This window comes from Sceloporus undulatus, chromosome 3 (assembly GCF_019175285.1).
Source record: "Sceloporus undulatus isolate JIND9_A2432 ecotype Alabama chromosome 3, SceUnd_v1.1, whole genome shotgun sequence".
NCBI lineage: Eukaryota > Metazoa > Chordata > Lepidosauria > Squamata > Phrynosomatidae > Sceloporus > Sceloporus undulatus.
Window position 1 is genome coordinate 123,600,025 of NC_056524.1, and position 18,360 is coordinate 123,618,384.

Below are 18,360 nucleotides of genomic sequence, written 5' to 3' on the forward strand. Positions count from 1 at the left end.
TGAACAGCTTTGCCTCAACCTCTATTTCTGTGAGTTTCATGGTTTCACAAGGACAACTAGGTCAGGACACGTTGTAAATTAATGTCCCCCATGAGACTCATAATGAAGAGACTGTTAACTAATTATCAGTCTGTTTTGGAAGGCATTCATTTTTTAATTGACCTCAAATCTCTAAGGGACCAAAAGGTGTATTAAGATAGAATATTTCCCCCCTTTTTTCATTCCAGTTGAAAACAAACAGATGCATTCAAGCAGGGTATGAAAAGTCAGTTTCTTCCTACTAGTTTAGGATGCCAAAGAGGGACTACTTACATCCCATGTGCTATGTTCAGCTGCTCATTTGGTAACCATATTTTGGGAAAATATTGCCTCAATCTTGCCTTGTCTGAAATGTTTCCAAAGAATGAATTTACAACATTACAAGTTCAGATCTGAGCTTAAGTAGAAAAGTTGAACTGTGCAATTTAAATGCCAGATGCAATTTCAGTGAGGCAATGTGCTGCGTTGTTATATCCTACAGAGAAGATAATTGCTAAGCCAGAAGGAGAGTCAAGACGGCTGTTCATTGGGAACAATATTTGGTCCAGTGAAGTGATATTTCAATTTACTTCACTTTGAATATTGGCTAGAATGCTAAATCACAAATTTTGAGTTCATTAACATTAAAAAAGAAAAAGAAAAGAAAATGTTCTAGAAACTACTGCCTTGTGCAATTGTTCTGTATGGTATAATTTTCTTAAATCTGTATCAGTGGTATAGGGTTATGTGTTATGTGTCTTATGTAGGAATGAGAGTGGGAAGTTATTTGATGCATGCTTTCATACAAAGAAATCTGAACTTCCTTAACAAATAAGTGAAGGAGTATATGGAAACACATATATAATTTTTGTGTGTGCAATTTTAACCAAAGTATTTGCAAAATGATATGGATACTAGATGGGAAAAGAAATGAGTATTTGAAGATATTACAAAATGGACACAATCATAGGGTACATCTGTGAGAAGTTTGCTGGTTCTCTTCAAAACTGCTTTTCCCATTACAGATATCTCATTATCGATCTTATAGTCAATACTGGTCCCACACACTGCAGAAATAATCCCGTTTGAGACCACTTTATTATGGTCTTTATGCAACAATAAAGCATGGAATAGGAAAGACATGGTATGCAAAAGAATCCAGTTTGAGACTGGCTCAGTGTTAGGGAATGCTAGGAACTGGAGTTTATTGTGGCACCAATGCTCTCTGAGAAGCCTAAATGTCTCACAAATCTATACTTCCCAGAATTCCAGTCTCAGACTGGATTATTTCTGCAGTGTCTTTTGGACCACTGTTGCCTTTATTTTGTACAGTATGATGTGCTTATTTTATGTATATCATTTGCAGACCTGGCAATGAAAGCAACTTATACAACATTTAAACAGATATAAAACAGGAAGGAACAGTACTATACGTAAGCAGCAATAGTAAAACCAAGAGCCTTATCACACAGGACTGGCTGGAACAGTACAAAAGGGGCCAGGAAGAGAACAAAATGAGTGAGGGACGCATTTTACCGCACATAGAACGCTGCTGCCGCCACCAGCAGTGGAAGTCCCCATTCCATTCCACATCCATTCCCCATCTATCCCAGAGGAGGCAATTTATGAGAACTGTTCAGAACAGTTCTCAAAAACGTCCTCCTCTGGGACAGATGGGGAACGGAACGGAACGGGGACTTCCTGTGTGCTGTAAAATGCATCTGTCACGTGTTCCGTTCCCTTCCCAGGAGCCCTGTGCGATAAGGCTCCAAGGTAAAAGAAAATAAGGAAAATGTTACGGCAGATCCAACCAAGGTAATAATAAAGCCAGTAGCAAAACAAAAGAATACTACAATCTAAAAGGACTGGAAACAGTTCTTAAAATGTCTGGAGAAATAAAATGTTCCTTATCTTATGCCCAAAAGACCATAATAGAGGTGTCAAAGGAGTCTCTTCCGGGAAAGTATTCAAAAGATAAGGTGCCACCACTGAAAGTACTCTCTTTGCTTGTATCCACCTGTCTCACCACATTTCATACAAACACATACAAGAGCCTGTTATTACACAGAATTATACTTGCTTCTTTGATGGCAGGAAGTCATAAGGATGCAACAATATGCTGGCTTTTACGTGCCTTGATAGAAGTACATTGGAAACAGGAAAAACTGGAAGTTAGATCATGATTCTTTGACATACTGTAACACTAGAGATCTGCTCAAGGCTGCTGAGAGAACGTTGAAACACCTTGTAAGAGATAATTACATCCTCCAACTACCTATTCAAGATGTATGGTACTCAAAACTAACCGTATCTGTCTTCCTGCCTGTTGGTCTGCCTGCTTGTCATTTAATGGGTATGCCATCTTTCTCCCAAAGTGGTAGAAAGGCAGCTCCCAGGAAAAAAAATCACTAAAAACCAGAACAATTTAAAAAACAAAACAAAATTAAAATAATAATATAAAACATTATAAAATAATTTAAAAGACATACAGAGTTTTAAAAAAAGAATAAAAACATCTGAAACAACAACAACAACAACAACAACAACAATTCTGGTACATGAGGCAGAAAAGCCCATCAACAGTTCTTTCTCCTCCATTCTTGTCAATCAAAATGCAACAGTAAAGCATGGAATAGGAAAGACATGGTATACATAATATGCTGCCTGAGATGATAGCCTGGCTCTGCCTAATGGTAGGGCTGGCCATGGTGAAGTTGTGTGTTTGTCCAGCATAGCTACATTTACCTCATCAAACCCATGATTTTCTCATTCCAAATGGCACTACCTTTTCCTCTAATTAAGAGCCATGCGTCATCATTGTTTGTTTCTGGTTTCCCACACCTAATGATGATCTCTAATATTGATTATACATACAATTCAAGTTGCCTCTGGATATTCCCATTTATAGAGACTCAAAGACCAATCTTGTCCACCATTCTGATCACACAGAGACCCCTCAGTTGCCTGTGGGAAGCCCATCAGGAAAGTAGGAGTCCACCCACACCCTCCACCTCATTTTCCATAGCAGCTAATTACAAAGAGGTATACTTTGATACTGGATGCGATATATATCTATCCTGAATTAGTAGAACATATCTATCTATTTTCCACTCCTAATGTGATTTTAGTGCAACAAATCCCACAAGGTTCCAGAATATAAAAACTCATTTTCTGCACCAAAAAAACACCTCTCTTTTTTGTTCAAAGTAGGCCCCAACATAAGAAGAATCCTCAGAACTGGCAATTTTCAAAGACTCTCACAGCAAGGAGTAAATGGCTTAAATTATTCATTCTCGCTCATAAGAAATAAATAAATGAAGATTTACAACTCTAAGCCTGAGTAGTAGCCATTGGTGGTCTCATCCTCCATGAATGTATTTTTTTTTAATTATTATTTATCAATTTATTTAATGCTGAATACTTTTCTAAAACCATCCAACTTGGCAGCCACTACTACATTTTGTGTCAATTAATTCCACATTTTAACTATGCATTCTACGAAGAAGCATTTTTGTCTTTGCTGCATCTCCCACCATCAACTTCAGTGGAGCACTAAAAAATCTAATATCATGACAGAGAAAAGTTCTCCCAATCATTTTCATTTCATATATAATTTTCTGCACCTTTGGGTTTTTTCTAACCCAAACCGCCCCCAATGCTATAGGAGAATTCTAATCCTTTGATCGTTTTGCATGCCCCTTTCTGCAGCTTTTCTGGTTCTTAAATATCCCTTTGAGATGATCCCATAGAGCTGGAAATGTTGCAGAAACTAGCAGCCATAATAATTAGCAGACAAGGAGCAAATCCCCTATAGAGAAAGGTCTTGCCACACCATGATGGCTACATCATATCAGCTTTGTGCTAACCCTATAAATATATATAGTTCATTAAGGAAAAGCTTCAGATCATTGCAAGATTGAAAACAAATATTGCCACTGATATCTGAGTTCTTCCAATGAGTTCAAGAGGGCTGGCTACAGACTAGGAACCTTGTATTTCTTTTCTTCACCAGAGAAGTACCATGGGTTTGTTTCTGGATTCAACCACTGGCCTAAAGGACAACAAGCCAGGGTAAAACAAACCAAAACAACCTCCCCACAAACATCCAAATCTAGGTTTTCCAGATGTCAGGGTCTCACCTGAAGTCCTGACTTCTCTCCCTCAGTCTGCATGGTGAGGGAATCTGACCACTGCCCCTGTCTCCTCCATGTTCAAGGTGAGGAAAAGAATATCAGGGCAAAGTAGTATAGTGTTGTTATTTGCCTTCAAGTTGTTTCCAACACATGAAGATCTTAAGACAAACCTATGACAATGTTTTCTTGGCAATTATTCAGAGGGGATTTGTCATTGCCACCCTCTGAATCTGGGAGTCTGTGACTTGCCCAAGGTCACCCAGTGGGTTTTCATGGCCGAGGGAGGGACTCAAATCTTGTTATCCAGAATCATAGTCCAATGCTTAAACCACTACACCTTGCCGGCTTTCCAGGCCAAAGTGTTACCCCTAAAAAGAAAAGAAAACTACTCTGTATTACTGGCTTTTACTGCCACAGGCTGCTATAGACATACCAGAAGGTCCAACTAACCACCTTCTGACCACCTTCCTTTCCCTCTCAAAATTTTTACAAAGCTCAGGAGGGGGCATTACTATTTTGTGGCTTTTTAATCTGATGTCCCTACCTCCCTTTCTGTATCTTACACAGCTGAAAGTTCTTTTCTGCTTCCTTTCTTGGTCTAAGGCACACATGGGTTGCACCACTGTAGACAAAACAAAACAACACAAAACATGTATGTCTTCTTCTCTTCTGCTTTATATATTTATAACTTTATTTTTTGAGACTAGGTTATTTCTTATAATCTCTCTCCTCCTCCTCCTCCTCCTCCTCCTTCTCCTCTCCCTTTAACCCTTGGCTAAATAGCTTAGGGACACCATAAGTCAGAAATGACATGAAAATCACAAATACTAATTCATGCAAAGCGATTTTAGACATGAAATGTTTACATATTCCCTTTGCTAATATTGGTTTGTGTAAAGCACAGGTATCTATAGTGATTTATGCTAAACTTTTCCATGTCTTCTTTGGCAATATGGGTCATATAAAACTTGGATAAGTGGTCTGGAGTGGCATATATGAATAACTACTCCAAATTATGGAAAGTTTATTATGGGTTACACATGGGTGTTTTTTTAATTCTTTATTGAATATTCTTACTGATAAACAAATATTTTGTTTTGAACTTTTGTCCTTTTGAACTTTGTTTTGTTGGCTGTGGTAGATGTCATGGCATGAACCTTTTGCTAAAATTAAGTGTGCTCATTGTTAGAAGAGTATCCAGAATGTGAAATTGGTTTTGTTTTTTATGTCTCCCACAGCTGAAATTTTACCAAAGTTCTGACCGCAGTCATTAGTGACAACAGAACCCTTGTTAAAATAAAATTTAATCACACTAACTTATCTGAATTCCTTATGATTTGTGAGATAACTTTTAAAATTACAGGGATATTTTTTATGATGTACTCATTTTTTTCATAGCTCTTGACCTATCCCCAGCTAAAAGCCAATCATAAATTCCATAATTTATGCTATTCCAGCTGAGGTTGTTAAACTAGTGTCAGGACTATGAAAGAAATAATATGGCCATTACCATTCTTTGGGTGTAATATAAGAGCAAACAACATTAAAGGCAAACATTAGACAGATGCTAACTTAAGTTAATGTCCATGGAACAAAAAGATTCCCATCCACATCTCGTCCTTGCCACCATTTACTACTCACACTTTTTTCATGGACGTGGGAGTGGGAATGAACAGCGATAAAACAGTGATGGCAGATGGACATGAACACTGGTCAACATAAAAGTGGTTTTTGTGGGGCAAGAACCTTAATCCAAAGTGAACAGTGGCTACTGTTACCTCTCTGGGAACAACATCCTGGGACAATTTGCTGTAACCCGTGCCTGACCTGTGTCCATCATCTCTTACATGGACCTAATCTTGACCCCCCAACTGCAGCTGGGGACCCCAGGGAGTTGCTGGAACGTGATCTGTTTTGAGACAGCTGGGCTTGTATCATTGTTGGGTACTGGTGCAGTTAAAGTGGAATAACACATAAACTAAATGAATCACAAATGCATGCATTTGGTGTGTGAATTCTCTTTAATTAAGGATGGATACTTGCAGTTAGAGTTTATCTTTCCTTATGGAGCAAGATAAACTGGTCACAATGGTGGATAATGTGAGCACCGGTCCGACGCGTAGACAGAGGATGAATCAGAACTGTTGTGTGTCTTCAAGTTTCCAGGTGAAACTGTCACAAGGCTTTCTTGCCAAGATTTGTTCAGAGGGTTTTTCTTGGCATAAAACATGTGTATACTAGTTCATGTAGCATAGTGGTTTGTGTGTTGGACTATGACTCTGGAGAACAGGGTCTGATTCCCAGCTCAGACATGTAAACCCACTGTAGACTCTGGGCAAGTCACATGCTCTCAGCCTCTGGGGAAGGTGATGGGGGTTTCTTGAGTAGATTTGTTCAGAGGAGATTTTTCCATCACCTTCCCCTAAAGCTGAAAGCATGTGACTTGCCATAAGATGGAAACAACCTGAAGACACACAACAGTCCTGATTCATCCTCTGCTGTCTCAGTTTTTCAGCTACTTTTAAAATATCCCAGTTTCTCTCTCCTCTTTTTACTTTCCCCCTTCATTCTTGATTTATTTCAACTGCTGCAAACAACACACAGAGTGCCAAGAAAGTGCAAAAGTAGTTTGTATTCAATTAGCTCAACCACTGAGAAAACAAGAGGAAGCACAATTTTGACCTTCCCATTAGGTCTGGGTAAAAGCAAACTGCTGCAGTCTCTCCTAACTTGCATTTTCTTGTTCATTAACAACTTTTGCTATCTTGACCTCACTCTGATGTTGCTTGGCCACACATGTCCTGGTTTTTATTTATGAAATGTTGGAGAATGTAAAACTCCCTGTGAACAAATGTGGCCATTTTATGTTAGGTTTACTTTTGGTGCTGTATTACTTCAAGTTGTTTCTGACCTATGGTGAGCCTAAGGCAGATGTGTCACAGGATTTTCTTGGCAAGATTTGTTCAGAGGGTGTCTACCTTTGCGTTCCTCTGAGGTTGAGACTCAGTGTGTGATTCAGCCAAGGTCACCCAGTGGGTTTCCATGGCCAGGCAGGGATTCAAACCCTGGTGTCCAGAGTTGAAGTGCAACACCCAAACCACTACACCACATTTACTCTCAGGTTCACCTTAGGGTCACCATAAGTCAGAAATTACTTGAGAACATGCAACAGCAATTGGTTCAGAAACTGAGAGTTAGGTTCACATTAAAGAGTGACCTGCACAGATTTATTCCACTTTCCTCAGTTGTTTAATTCTCATACTGGCTTGGGAGTTACCCATAACAGATATCCATGTGTCACGTTAGGACTAGCTGTTGTGTGTCTTTTAACCGCTAAAACAGGGGTAAACAAATTTGAATTGAATGAAGTTCTCCAGGCACTGGTTGCCCAGGAATGCTGGACCTCAGACCATCTTCCTGTATCATAGCATTCTGTAGGATCACAGAGCAATATATCCTAAAGGACTCTGGTGCATTGGGAAGACAGAACACAACACTTCTTCAGAGCTGTCTCATTTGTGGCAGAGTTCAATCTGATGCTCAGTTTGAGGACACTGTGAGAGGCATGTAAGGCCACAAACTGGCAAAAGGGTCAAGTACATATTGCCTGTCTTGCCTTTGAAGACGTTGTGGGAAGGCTTTTCTTAATTCATTACAATTATCTGCATTTGAGAATAATACATATATGCTCAGAAGCTGTTCTAATGTGTTGCGTACATTCCAGGCATTTGCGATTATACCAAATTTAACTGTAAGACCTTGCCAATATGGAGCAAGTGCAGACAGGTGTGAGATTACAGCTGTAATAAAAATGGGAACTGAACACTAGTTGCTGAATTTGTAGCAGGTGATTGGCTTGATTTATATAATATGGGCAACAGAAAGAGAGAGACGTAAGTCAGCATCTTTAGTCTGAAGCACTGTGGTTCAATGAGTTGCAGCAGGTCACTAAGAACTGCTGAATTAATTCCTGCTTGTGCCTGGTATAGTGCTGGCACAGCATAACAATGCAGCCAAGCTTCTTTATGGAGACACACTCTGGGGGCAAGCAAATGCCAGTCAGCTGTATCTGATGCCCCTTATGCCATATCATCTTTGCTGCAAGTGCTGTAAGAATAGAAAAATATATGTTGTTTTCCAGGGTAAAAAGCGTGCATTTGTTGTGAGCATAGTTGTAGCCTGTAAAATAATTAAGGCTTGTAAATAATAAATATTGATAATTTTGAGACTTTTTAGCCCAAAATATTCCAACACTATGAATTAGAAAATTATAATTTGGACTGGAGGAATTAAGGAATGTGACACATAGTCTGATGAGAAAGATAGGATGAATGATATTAATGAGGAAGAATTGCTCACAATAATTCACTGAACTGTAGAACTTATAGAATTTAAGGTGCATTTGTTAATTATTACCAAACATTGTAGACAGGAAAATTTTGACACCTAATACTGGAGCCATTTGCAGTAGTGCTGCATACCTTATATTTAACATTTTGATACTACATTATTTCAGCTTCAGTGCTTCCAAAATTATATTGTAAATGTCAGGCTCCACAAGGGCTGTCCTTGTCTTCAAATAACCTGACAGTTGTAAAGAGCTTATCAACATTATTGGCTACATCCCTATACAGCAGGGGTGAGCAACACACAGAGAAGTGTTTTGTGTGGTTCCTGCTACTGTCATTGACCACCACTACATTGGCCACCACTATCAGAAGTATGTCAACAAAACTTTATGTCACACACACATAATTCTCTCTCTTCCATTCCTTTCCCAGCAGGAAAGAGATATTCTGCTATGATGTAGAGTTCTGTCTTGCAGGGGAGCACTGTGTCCCCCGTCCTGCACCTCAGAGACTCATTATTCTTTTTTCCTAAATTTAGCAATAATAGCAGTAGGAATCTTGGCAGTGACTGCAAAAAACAGATTTTATCACACACAAAAGCATCCTCCAAAAGACCCCGTTCCATCCCCCGGCGCCCAGCTGTCCCCGTTCAGTGCTGAGGCGTGTGAAATCTCCTGGTCGGACATCTTCCGACCAAGCAAAGTGGCACGTGTCAGCACTGAATGAGGATGGCTGGGTGCCGGGGGATGGAACGGAGCCTTTTGGAGGATGCTTTCATGTGTGATAAAATCCATTTTTTCAGGTCGTGCGCGCACACGAGCGTCCTCTTTCCGTACCTGTAATGGAGAAAAAAACAGGTGCAATAAAGTTCTTGGTAGTGGTGATGCAGCCCCTACCAGGTTCAGTGTAGCACTCTATCAGCAGAATGTTGTCCACTTCAGCAATAAAATATTCATAGATTAATTTGGATGCTATACCCAATGTGATTTAGTGGTTTGAACATTGGATTATGATCCTGAAGACTAGTGTTCAAATCCCTGTTCACTCATGGAAACCCACTGGGTGATCTTGGGCTGAACACATCCTCTAAGTTTCAAAGAACAATACCAAGAAAATTCAATTATGGTTTGCATCAGTGTCATCAAAAGTGTGAAATGGCTGGAAGTCACACTACAATAACAACAACAGAGCAATATTCAGATGTGTTTTAGCCATGTAGCAATGTAACCAATGCATGGAGACAGAGATCAAAACGGGGTCCAGTGAACCAGTCCATCTTGTATGCAGAACCTTGTTTACTGTGTATATTGTGTATACACACAGTAATGTGTTGTATGTAAACTATGGGGATGGGGTCAGTTGGTATGATCCCAATCTCCAGTGATCATGGTATATTACTGTGATGCCATTGATCATAGTATTATACTTGCCCAGCCCTTTGGGTTAAATTAAGAGATATGGTGATGGCATGACTCCACTCAGCTGTAGGTCAATTACATGTAATATTAGGGGATTTCTGCTTGGAACCATTGAATGTTGTCTGCAGTTTTTTATCAAGCTCTGTCTACTGTTTCCTGCTTCTTAACATTTACATGAAACTACTGGATGATTTTATCAAAAGCTGCACAGTATCAGAAATATGCACATTGACAACCAAATCTAATTCTCTTTGCCATCTGTGAGTCAAGCAGACCTGTGAAGTTTTGGAACCAAAGGGTTAGATGTGGTAATAGGTTAGATTAGGAATAACACAGAGAAAGTAACAAGCTGGAACCCATGTGTATGTGGTGTCCTGGTCTGGTGAATAAGTGTTCAGCTTGTTCTGGAGGTTTACACTGTCCCAAAATATCAGGTGTACAGTTTTAGGAAACTCCTCCATTTAGCACTATCAGTGGAACCTAGGTGGTCACTGTAGCACTGAGGCCCTTTTACAAGCTTCAGATGGTTAATCAACTATGTATCATAATCCATTTTGAGGACAGAGAAGCTCAGGAGTTAGCAATCAAGAAAACCAAGACAGATAGAGGGACACACTGAAGATTCCACCATGAGAATTCTGACTGGTTTTTCAAGGTGGAATCATATTACATAGATTCTTAGTGACATAGATCTAAACCTCAGGTAGAATAGAACCACTGATCAAAAGGGAATTTGGGATGCAAATGTTCACGTGCATCCCATTGATACAGCTGGTCTACTCTATCTGAGATCATCAATTAGATTCAGGCCATGGACTTTTCATTCATTGGTGCTCATCTTTAAAGCCCTGTATTGCTTGGGATCCAAATATCTGAAGGAGCCTTTCCTCCCTTATCGCTCATGTATTCTGGTGGGCCCTTTCCAAATAACATCAGTAGATGAGAGGAGATATGCTTCTACAAAGGAAAGGGCAATAATATTTACTATAAAAATTCTCACAGAGGTTTGATTCAGCATGGGTTGCTCCGAAAGTGAAGCATAGCATTTGTACTGGCATGCAATTAACAGGGGCAGATAGTTTGCTGCATTTCTCAGGAGAGACAGCGGATTTTCCCCCCTCCTTGCACACCAGGCTAAACATTTCTGACAGCCAGAGTGCAGTACCAATTGGAAATTCACAGTTCATGTAATAACTGAGCATTTTAATTTCATGAGCTAAAGAACTGCAGATTGCAGTGAAGAAAGTAGTACTGTCAGAAACACTGGTGTGGTGTAGGAAGAGATAAATTTTTGGAATTAAAGAAAACATGTTCATTGCTTTTCCATTGCATCCCTGCTGACTACTGTATATCATAAACATTAATTAAACCTTTCATTGCATTGTTTGACACAATGATGTTTTTGATGTCTCTGACATGAATTCAGCTGTTGTCTATAGGAGGGTGCAGCAGCCAGTCTTACCATAAAATGCATTATATTCAGCTTGACTGAGCTGTATAATGTTATATATAGGAATCAAAAATTAAGTTCCAGTGATCAGGAATTTCCCTGAAATGCTGAATTCCTTCCTTGTCCATGTTTTTAAACTATAGCAATGCCACCAAGACAAATATCTCATATTTAGAATGATGGTAGAGAAAAAGATCTCCTTTCATGCAAAACTGTGCAGTGTATGTGTGTAGTAGTGGTGTGTGCAGTTACACTTACTCGTGCATGCCATCCTCTTCCCATCCCCATGGATGTTAATCATATTCTGTACAAGGAGCTAAGCCAGTTCATGTAGTGTGGCAGCATGGGGAGCAGCACATCCCATCGCAACTAATGGGGCACACCCGCCATTGCACCACTGCGCCGCTGTGTGCACGAGCCCCATTCAGTTAAATGGGGCTTGAGCATGCGTGGTATTTACTTTATACGGGGGAGTCCGGAATGGATCCCCCACGTAAAGCAAGGGCGGACTGTATATCATAAATATTAGGCAACAGAAAAGATGTTTCAGGTGTACCGTTTAATGAAATCCTGTTCTTTTTAATGCATTAATTGGTTTAAAAAGAAGAAGTTATTGTGCTTCAATCAAGTCTTTTATTATCTCCTAGCATTAATCAAGTTGTTGTTGTTAACAGCCTTTGAGTCAGCCTCAAATCATAGCAACCCTGTGAATGAAACACCTCCAAAAACCTCTATCCTCAACCTCTCTGCTCAGGTCCTACAGGCTCAGGTCCGAGACCTCCCTGATTGAGTCTAACCATCTGGTCTGCAGTCTTCCTCTTTTTCCTGCCTTCTACCTTTGCCAGCATTATTGCCTTTTCTAATGAATCATGCTTCCTTATGATGTGGCCAAAGTATGACAGCCTCAGTTTAGTCATCTTGGCTTCCAGGGAAGCATTTATGAAGCCTAAATCCAGTGTTGTGCTAACACCCATGACATAACAGAAGTTTATTTCTCCTAAAGCCCTAAATGTGAAAAACCAGCTGAACCGGGTCTCCCAGTGCTCTGGAGCAGGTTTTGAGTTGTAGGATGGGAGTTGCAATCCAGTAACATTTGAAGGGGCTGCATGTTGCTCACCGACTTAAGTAGTAACATGCATTTTTCAAAAACTTAAATGAAAGCTACAAACCATCCATGGAAGACATAGCACAGGCTCATGGGAGAGTGGCAAATTCATGCTTGAGAATGTTTTGAAAAAGAAAAAGAAAATAGGACATTTGGTTGCATCCAAACATAGTTTTGGGTGAAGAACACAAGTGGTAAACATATTTCCAGCTGGAGGCACATTTTGCAGTGTAGTGTCATAATGTTTATATCTTTCTAAAGATAGTAATGGTCTTTAAATACATGAAAAATCAATTTCTTCAGAGTGATACTGACTTGTCAGTATGCATGTACTGATGGGCTTGTTTGCTTTCCATGCCTCCATTTATACTATGTATTTATTTGTTCTCATTGCAGGGGAACACTTGAGAATTTGCCCTCAGGAATATACATGCTGCACATCAGAAATGGAAGACAAACTAAGCCAGCAAAGCAAATTGGAATTTGAGAACTTGGTGGATGAAACAAGTCATTTTGTGCGCACTACATTTGTGTCCAGACACAAGAAATTTGATGGTAAGTAGCCTGTTAAAATTTTGATTATTGCTAAAGCCAAACAGCACGTTATCTATAAAACTATATGTAAATCAGCTGGATTGTATTCCTTCAGGTAGGAAGCAAATGTTTTCAGTATTTTAATGAAACATTTAAAGTTCTGTGTGCATGCAAAGCTAGCATTCCAGAGAAATGGTTAGGCTACAGAGCAGAGATGGAGTACTTGTGGCTATCCAAAGGCTATTATATGCCAACTTCTATAGCCTGAAACCAAAATAGTCAGTGGTCAGGGGTTCCCCACCAGTGATGTAACATTCAGTTTTGCTCATTTTATACACACCAGAAGTTGGTGTGTGTGTATTTAAAAAAAGAAAAAAGAAAACGGAGTAGCACCATCTTTTTCTTTTGGAAAGTTAAAATTTATGACCAGGCAGATCTTTAAAATGTTCAAGTTTTCATGCAAAGTTCCAGGTTGGAGGATGTGGGTGACTCTTCTGACAGATAGCTGTCAGAAGAGGCAGAGAAGCAAAGCGAAGAATTCTGCAATTATCTCTTTAACAATAAGCTGTTGTTAAAAATGGTGCAATCTACAGAGAACTGCAGATCTAGCTTAGGCTAGCCAGTGTCAGGATGAAGAATAAAGTGCAATTGAAAGAGACTGACCACAAGGTAATTGGTTTTATTTATACAGATATATGGGTTTCATATACCAATGTGTTTCGTAGTATATTTTTGTGCTAATTTGAGCACATTTCATGTTAAAACTATTAGATATTGAAAATTTAATTATAATTTAATTATAAGCAGATTAGTTGTTAGTATTATTAAATATTACTAAATAATACATTAAAATTGTTATTAAATACAAGAAAAGTTAGGAATATGTCTAATAGCAATTATAACAGTTTATCTGGTAGGGGTGTTTACTGTGAGCATCTTCACAATGGTCAGTAATTTCAAATAGTCAGCAAATGTGTCCTCTTTTTTCTTTCTTTCAAGATATGGTAACCCTAAACATTTGATTATTTTGCGGTAGTCCGAAAGGAACAAGCCAGCAATAGTCAGTCTTGTGAGACTGCCAATCATGTGGGTTTTGCCTCTTACAAAGCACAGGCAAGGAATCTGTTATACCGTCAAATCCTTTAGCTGGGATTGCTTGGTTTCATAGGAGGCCACACATTTGGAACAAATGCTAATTGTATTTTCCAGGCAATTGGATATCACACTCAGTTCATTGTCCTTCTAGGGAAGGAGTTTCCTTTACAGCTGGTATGTCTTACCTCTGATTACTGCTTTTAATTAGAAGGATATGATGAACTAGACTGTTGAGAGTGTGAAGTCTTGCCTGCTGTGTAAAAGCATGAGTGGAAGAAAGATTAAATCTCCCTCACTTAAATACCAAATGCTTCTTTTCCCTATTTTAAAATGGCTGTGTGGCTGAGAAGTAATATATATGTTTTTAAGAATAGATAGATATTATGGAAATTTAGTTGAACTGTTCTTACAGTATGATTTCTAGCTTGCTTTATATACTAGTATATGTCCAAGATCAAGTGAGGTATGCCATATATTCCCTTTACCTAGGCCATGAAGGTGGCTGGAATCTGTGACACAGATGCAAGGCCCAGTTTATTACATTAGGCATATCCATATCCCCAAATGACATTAGAAACAGATTGGGTATTTTTAAAGATAATTTTTCCCCCAAAGCACACAACTTTTGTCATCACAGCTCAACAAAACAAAACAAAACAAAACAAAAACCTTTTTTGCACTGCAACCACAAGTCACTATGAACCCTATGAAGTTCTGAGCTTCTGTGAGCTTTGTTTTATATTGATAAAGAAGAAGGTGCTTAGTTCTCCCAGGATCTTTTCAGCTATGGTCCAAATACATAGACGTTTGCTATGGGGAGGAGGAGCACCATACACAGTAGTGTTTTTCTCAGTATAGTTCTTTTTTTAAAAAAATGAGCCAAACATTGCAACCTAAATTGATATTTGAAGATGGACAAGGTCGATGTTTAATTATAGAAATTAACTGGAATAGTGAGATAATGTATTTTATGGTCATTTATGGCCCTAATAAATGAAAAATCAACATTTTGTGAAAAGTTATTAAGAAAGACAGCTATATTGAACTTACAAAATCTGATTTGCATCTGTGAGTGGAATGAAGTTGTTCTAGAGACTACACCCCCCCCCCAAATCACCACCAATTGCTTATTTTATAATAGATATCCTCTGAATGTCTAAGAATATGGTTGACCTAATCAAGGGCAAAAAAAAAAAAAAAATCAAGCCATGATACCACCATGATATCCTTGAAAATAAAGCAAATGGAGAATGAGTGTTGAAGATGTCACAATTAGGAGGGTTCCTTTCTTCTTACTGTATGTGGTGGACTTGTAAAGCGACAAAAAGTTATTATATTCTGATTCAAATAATGTTAAAGATAGATGCTGATTTGTTACCAGAAATGTTACTGTTGTGCATTATGATTAAAGAACTGGACTATAAGTCTTTATTACTTCTTTGTTACATGATAACAGCAGTAAGAATATTGCCCAGATTTTGAAATGGACTTTAGTTCAGAGGATAGAAGAATGGATTGTTAAATTTGCTGTGTTAATCCAAATGGCCAAATTAATGTGGGTACTAAAGGATAAGGTAACTGAAGACTTTTTGAAAGATTGGAAACTATTTATGGGCTATTTGAGCAATAAGAAACCTAACAACATAATCATCTGCAGTTATGAATTTTAGTAATTCTAGAAGGATTGTTTAGTTAGATCTGTAATGGTGGATCTATCTATCTATCTAGTCATTATAAAATTGAGCCTTTTATGGTTTATGTGTTTCATTTTTTCCCTTCCTCTCTGATATTTATTTTATCTTTTTCTTTCTTTTTTTCTTTTTGAATGTATATTATATTGGTTTGGAATGAAAATTAGTTTGTTAGTGTCAAAAGAATTAAAACTTTCAAGAAAGGGTGGGAATGAAAGGAAAGCAAGCAATTGGTTATTTTACTTGTTACTATTGTATTTTGAATGCCACAAAGACTGAGAAGTAATTGAGAGATTTTTTGCTTTCTACATGAAAATAATGGGGCATGTTTGTTACTAGGCATGCTAACATGTGTGAGTGTTACTGCCTCTTTGGAGAGCTCTGTTGAAGGGAAATATAGTCAGCCCTCTGTTTCCGTGAGGGATCCATTCTGGGGCACCCCCCCCCCACGGAAATTCAAACTCGCACATATTCAAGCCCTATAGGCTTGAATATGCCGTGTTCTCCTGTGTATGCGCAGAGCACATGCTGTGGGAACGCACTCCATTGAGGATAAGGGAGGTCACCCCTCTGTGAATAATCAAAAACACATATCTCAAGTCCATGAGAAAGGATTTTTATGATTTTAATTGTACAATTTTATGATTTTAATTGTACAATTTTAACTTACTTTTATATATGTTTGCCGCCTTGGTCCCATTTTGGGAGAAAGGCGGGATAAAAATAAAATAAATAAACAAATAAACAAAGGAGGGGCAACTGTATATCAGTAACTCTTTGAAGCAGCAAAATGGGCATTTTGGATGCAGCTATGTTGGAGATGTAATTTACCATTTCATAGAATCATAGAGTTGGAAGAGACCTCAAGGAACATCCAGTCCAACCCCCTGCTGTGCACAAATAAACAATCAAAGCACCACCAACAGATGGCCATCCAACTTCTGTTTAAAATCCTCCAAAGAAGGAGACTCCACCACACTACCAAGGCAGCATATTCCACTGTCGAACAGCTGTTACCATCAAGAAGTTCTTCCTAATGTTTAGGTGGGGATCCTTAATTTATTACCCTGGCCACAAAAGTGCTGACCCAAGAGAAAACATATTTATCAATATGTTTTCAGTCTCTGGATAAAACAAAAGCAAAAACACTGGGGCCCTTTCACACTACATGATTACAGCTGTATGATTCCACTGCAATTGCCATGGATCCATCCTATCGAATCCTTATTTATGCAGTTTAAGGAAGCATATTTAAAATTATCACCTAGAAACCTCCAGTGTCTCATCAAATTCCAAATCCTAGGATTCTGCAGGATGTACAGAATGGCAACTAAAATGGAATCATAGTGCTATAATTATGCTATGTGAAAAGGATCCTGAAGACTCTATGCCACAGTTAGTGTTAAATTACCAGTACTACTTATACGTTACCATTAGTTTCCACAGCCAAGGACTTCTAATTATGATGGATTTTTTAAATGGATTCTGTATTTTATTATCAATTACTGATGTGTGACATTCATCAATGAATATAGTCTTGGCTGTGTGCTGTAAAGTGATCTGCTCAATAAAGGGAGATGCTTTCCTGTGCCTGCTGTAGTCAGTGGGTTTAGAGGTTTCCTCTGAAAACAAGGATGGAGAAGAAATGATGAGCAACAGGGGAAATTGGGTAAAATTCACAGAAGCTCCTGTTCCTTTGGAGCCTTGAAATAACGTTCTTTGGTCTCCAGAAGCACAGTTGGCAACCTTAAATGTCCTCAATCACAGTGAATTCTGACCATAGAACTATTTAGCCTCTGACTCACATCACATTCTTTCTGGTAAGGTAGCTTGAAGCCATCACATTACTATTTTTGTCCATGAAAACTTTATGAGACCAGGAAAGATTACTATTACAACAGAACTGATTCCCATTTAACCCTCTCCAAGGCTGCATCTGCACTGCAGAAATAATGCACTTTTGACACCACTTAAAGTGCCATGGCTCAATGCTGTGCCCTTCTGGGAGTTGTGGTTTTGTGAGATGTTTAGCCGTCACTGTCAGACTGTTGTACTTTAAAGTCACTTAAAATATATTCTCCTCCCAGTGTTGCAGTAATGCTATCCTCTTATTATCACCAATTTCCCCTGCATAGTGGCTTTGCTGAGCAGCTGTTTTGCCGCCAAGCCAATTCCTTTTTTAAAGTATTGCTCTATCAGCAGCTGAAACCAACCCTACCAGAAGGGGGGTTGCCATGAATGTTAATAAGGAGGCAGTATCTCTTCAGTGACATTTCTTAAGCAGTCCTGAATAACTATAGGCAAATTGTGATGAGATTTTGACTTTTTCTCCCTTTAAAGGGAGAGCAATTAAAAGGAAGCTGGTTACAGTTCTACTCTACAAGAATTAGTAGGAAGTCACTCCCCATGAAGTTGTTTCTACACCAAAGTGACTGGCTTTTCAGTGTGATAAAGGCAAAGTAAATGTTGTATGTGAGACTGAAAACACAGCCAAATGTAGCTGTTGTGAAACATCCAAGTGCAGAACACTAGAGGGATTAGCTCTTCAGATGTTAAGAAAACAACTT

General features: G+C 38.7%; 1 protein-coding gene across 2 annotated transcripts in view; it reads left to right on the plus strand.

Moving 5' to 3' along the window:
- GPC6 (glypican 6) overlaps positions 1 to 18,360 on the plus strand; it is a 970,469-nt gene that overhangs the window by 274,055 nt on the left and 678,054 nt on the right. For both annotated transcript variants that reach the window (XM_042460070.1, XM_042460071.1), the window contains exon 2: positions 12,870 to 13,028. In XM_042460070.1, the coding sequence (XP_042316004.1) occupies positions 12,870 to 13,028 (159 nt within the window). The remainder of the gene's footprint in view (positions 1 to 12,869; positions 13,029 to 18,360) is intronic.